This window comes from Amphimedon queenslandica, unplaced genomic scaffold (genome assembly GCF_000090795.2).
Source record: "Amphimedon queenslandica unplaced genomic scaffold, v1.1 AMPQUscaffold_12543, whole genome shotgun sequence".
NCBI lineage: Eukaryota > Metazoa > Porifera > Demospongiae > Haplosclerida > Niphatidae > Amphimedon > Amphimedon queenslandica.
The window spans coordinates 15,501-20,092 of record NW_003547220.1 but is presented as its reverse complement, the minus strand read 5'-3'; the positions used below and the strand labels follow the sequence as shown (position 1 = coordinate 20,092).

General features: G+C 39.5%; 1 protein-coding gene across 1 annotated transcript in view; it reads left to right on the top strand.

Moving 5' to 3' along the window:
- The first annotated feature begins 3,810 nt into the window (after positions 1–3,810).
- LOC109587521 (uncharacterized) overlaps positions 3,811–4,592 on the top strand; it is a 1,775-nt gene continuing 993 nt past the window's right edge. The window contains exons 1-2 of the mRNA XM_020003765.1: positions 3,811–4,269; positions 4,354–4,585. Of these exons, the coding sequence (XP_019859324.1) occupies positions 3,811–4,269; positions 4,354–4,585 (691 nt within the window). The remainder of the gene's footprint in view (positions 4,270–4,353; positions 4,586–4,592) is intronic.

The following is a 4,592-nucleotide window of genomic DNA, read 5'->3' as shown; positions in this document are numbered from 1 at the left end:
CTCAAGCTAGAGATACCGCTTGACCTGGTGGTCACTGGTAAAGTGGTGTGGCTCCAGTGTCCCTGGGTGCCAGGACCTAGTCCCGCAGGAGGAGGACCATATGATGAGGTTAATGGAAGCTCTGGTACTAGCAGGTTGATCCAAGATTTCATGACAGGGATGAAGGACAAGCAAAATGTGGGAGATTACCTGCTAATAGGGATCATCAATGACAGGAAATACATAGAGTTTTATTATCTTGCTGAGATATTAGGTGAAGTTCCAGGAGACAAAATCATGTTTGGATACAGGTTTCAAGGTGGAGACACAGAGCTGATTAAAAAGATTCTTGGACATGGCTACAAACACGAGGCATATGAGAAAGATATACGTAGAATGATATTCTGTGACCATTTGACACTAGTGTTCAAAAGAGAAGGCAACCTTGCTGGCATGATAGGCAGGACAGAAATTATTAATGATCCTCTGGTTACACAAGTAACTACAAAAGAGGTTGTTGTCTTTAAAGAAGAGGATCGTTCTTTTAGTGAAGCATTGGCTGAATTACACGACAAAAAATTGGATGGAATGAGTGTTGGGAATCCAGAAGATTTGTCTGATGACCTTTTCATCTCAAAGATCAATGAATGCATTAGTACCGGAGAGAAGGATCAGCTACATCCAAACAAAATGATTGAAAATATAACAAGTCAACTTTCACAAAGGAAAGGCTTCTACACTGGTAAAGTTGTCTGGTATCAGTTACCTCCAAACTCTGACGTCAAGATGGAGCAAATCAAGAGCTTCATGAGGAACATTGGAAAGAAGCAAGGAAAAGGTGACTACCTACTTATAGGCACAACAACCTCCAGTCAGTTCACTGACCTGAAGATTGAAGAAATGATTGGAGATGGTAATGAAGGGCATGCTTATAATGGATACAAGTTCATTAGGATAGATGTTAAGCTCATTAGTATGCTCACTGCTCATGGTTACAAGCATGGATCTACTGATGCTAAAGTACTAGTGTATGAAAAACAGGAGGAGAATAAAACATAATAAACACCAGTAGTTGGCATTGTATTCACAATTGTTATAGTTATTAAAATTTTCAGTTTCCTCACTAACAGAAAGAAAACAAACTCTAAATAAAGAGCAGTATCATCACTCATCAGCTAGTGTAGAGACTAGAGACAGCATAATCCCCAGGGAGTCAAAGTATTTGTATACAAGCATAGGCACTTCCAGGATTGTGGAAGCAGGTGGGCAAGGAAGAGAATAAAATGGAGCGTGCTGCGATTTTGACCACGCCCACTTTTTCCCACTGTGCGGAACTACATTTTCCTGTAATATTTAGTCTCGCGTAGCCAGCCCCTCCCTCAACGGGAGGGTCTGGTCGAATGAGTGTAGATCGTTCGTTCTACTTCACCCCAAAACAGGGTGAACCGGATGTGGTTGTAGTAGGCGTTACCTTAATCCTCGTGGTACATCAAATGCTCTTACTCAAGCTAAAAACTCTGGCACTAACGCAGAGAAAAGAAGCAGAAGAGAAGCTGTTTAGCCATCCAGACAAAAACTGTAGCCTGCTCTCTCCAACAGCCTCGCCAACAACAGATAGCAGATATTTAACCACGTGTTGCATAAAGTATGCGGTGGTGAACAAACATAATACGGACTTATTTAATTAATCACGGAGAACGAATGATGTACACTCATTCGACCAGACCCTCCCGTTGAGGGAGGGGCTGGCTACGCGAGACTACTGGTTGACCATAGATACTTTAATACACATGGATATGAAACTGCCCTAAACCGGATGCTCCATGCGGTCCAACCGGAAGTGATGTAATAATTATGGCAGAGCTAGATGCATGCATGGTATACAATACAGGACACGGTTGACCTTTGATTAATAATTGCAAAGTTCAATTGCATTCCATTGGTATCACGTGATGCAAAATGGCCAAATTCTTCCACTAGTACCACTTCTAACAATAATTTAGAGCATCAAGATAGAGTCAATGGGACTTTCATTAATTCACTAGAAACTATGATAGGTGCAGTAATTTTTAACATCTTAAACTAGCGAAGATTGATTTATCTGATGAAGTAAAGAAGAGAATCAAAGTTAAGATGCACTGTCTCTTTCTCCTTCTTATATTCATGTCTATAATCAAATAAGAAATATTCTCCATACAATGGTGATTTTAACAATCGTCAAGGGTCGTCATAGATCTCTCTAGTTCTGCAGTAGTAGCTAGTTTTGTGATACAATCATCAGAAAGCTGCCATTTTTCATCACGTGATACCAATGGAATGCAATTGAACTTTGCAATTATTGCTCAAAGGTCAACCGTGTCCTACCTCCTCTGCGGCTCGACTGTATTGCCACTAAGTTATGACTTGTGACCATTTTTATGTTACAATTTTTAAGATTCAGAATAATACAGCAAATAATTGGAAATGATTGTACAAGTTCTGTGATTATGAGCTAGTAGAAATAATAGCCTCTTCTTTCCCACTATAATTTGAAGTGTGATACAGTCTGGGGTACTGAGTAAATGATGGATATTTAAAATTAAAATGTAAGGGATAAAAATACAATTGAATTATCATCGATAGATAACAGCCAGTCCTTCAATAATACTTTTTCTGCTGGAACCTATAGTTGAAGCCTTCATATTGGTGACATTTCAAGCCCCTTTTCTGCTGTTCGAAGTGGTCTATTAAAAAAGTAAAGTGATTTGCGCACACTACTATACTAGTGTAACAAATTGATAAAGAAGTTTCTCTAATAAGTTCTTTATGTTAAGTAGTAGAGTGGCCACAGTTTGGGCCCCATTTATGGCCAGCAACACACAAATTCTCCTTCATTGTCTATTGCACATTCAAATTATTAGGATTGGTGCACGTACATAGTCATAAACTAACCTCCTAATGTTGTGTTCCTTGAATATCTGTGAGCACTGGCTAGAAATTTTGCCCAAGGTGGTTAATTGTTGAAAAATTGCCATTTTTTGGTTAACAATTCAACGCACTTGAGGCAATTAAGTAAAATTCTCGATTCATATGATGCACTAACCTATTATTGAACAAAATCAGGCGACTATCTGTCCTACGACACTCTAGATACTCAATAAAGAAGATGAGAACTCACCTCACTCGCCATTTTCCTTGTTGGATCGCATATAGACCTCTTCAGGTGAGATTGACGGTGGCCTATGAATATCATTACTGTTCATACGGTATCCACCTACGGTGATAATGGGCCGCCATTTTGGACGGCAAGATTCAATGGAGGATGAATGAAGAAAAGGCAAAACTAATTCTTTTCGTTGGCATGGAGCTTTTTCAAGCTACAAAAGCTGGTTGGAGGAAAGAATGGTCGCTGCTAAGCATCTCCTAAAAGGGATTTGGTGCAATATGAAGCACATTCTTTAATAGAGCTTGCTTTCTGCATTAGCCCATTCATACTCCATAGAAAGTTGCCGTCCACGAAAATTATTTCAGAGTCACGTCATGTCAGGCAGGCTCAGTCACGCCCCTTGCCGTATATCATTCTTTGACGTAATTCATTCTCACCCAAAGAGGTCTATAGACAACTGGAAGTGACGTTTCTCCATATACTTTGTATGGAGCTTCCGGTAATGTTTCACATCCATGTGTATTAAAGTATCTATGGGTTGACTGACCTTCCATAAGTAGTACGTGCACGTAAAGTAATTAATAGCACGTAATTGAGAAGCCAGAAAGGAATAATGGAAAATCGTTGAATTTTTAATTTAATTAGATTGAGGCGTGTACGAGAGGCGTGTGTCACGTGTATTTAAAATGGCTGAAGTGGAAGGAGAGAAATGCTGTCTTTGTTTTACAGAAGTTTACAGCCGTAGTATAAAATCAAAGAGGATCAGACTAGATAGAGATGCTGCTAAGAAGTCAAGGGATGTATTAGACTCTCTATCATTGCGTTATTTTGGGCTATCTTTCTCAAAGGCAACTACCAGTAAGGCCTTATTCTGTCACAAATGTAGAGCTAAAGCAGAGGGATTAGCAGCTCTTGCTGAGAAAATCCAGTGTGTTGAGAAGGATCTTGCATCAGCTATTGGTGTTGTGCTGGAGAAAGCTCAGCCAGGTCCTAGTAAGCGGAGTTTGCCTGGATCGAGTGTGTCAGTTGGCACTCCATCAAGGAAGAGACAGAAGAATAATGAGGAAATTTCATCAAGTGGTTTAGAAGAGACAAATGGAGTTGCCATTCAGCCTCAGGAGAAAGCTGATACCAATGTTGTTTCTGTAAGTTACGCTGTGCTTTTATGCTAGTGCATAGGCCTAACTATTATCCAAAAAGTTTAATCCAACATATTTTTTTGCATTTAGGTCAAGATTACTTTGCCTTCTGGTAAACAGAATTATAATATCACGACTCCCTCGAGACGAAAGAGCATTGAAAGTTTGGCAAGGAAGCATTTTAGGAGTTTTTCTTCATCAGTCACATCTTGTAGCACAATTTCTCGATTCATACTTCGTGATATTTGTAACACCATTAAAAAGGAAATGAAATCCATTTCTTCAGATACTAATGATTCCTTACTCCGTGACTCAAATGATGGTATCCA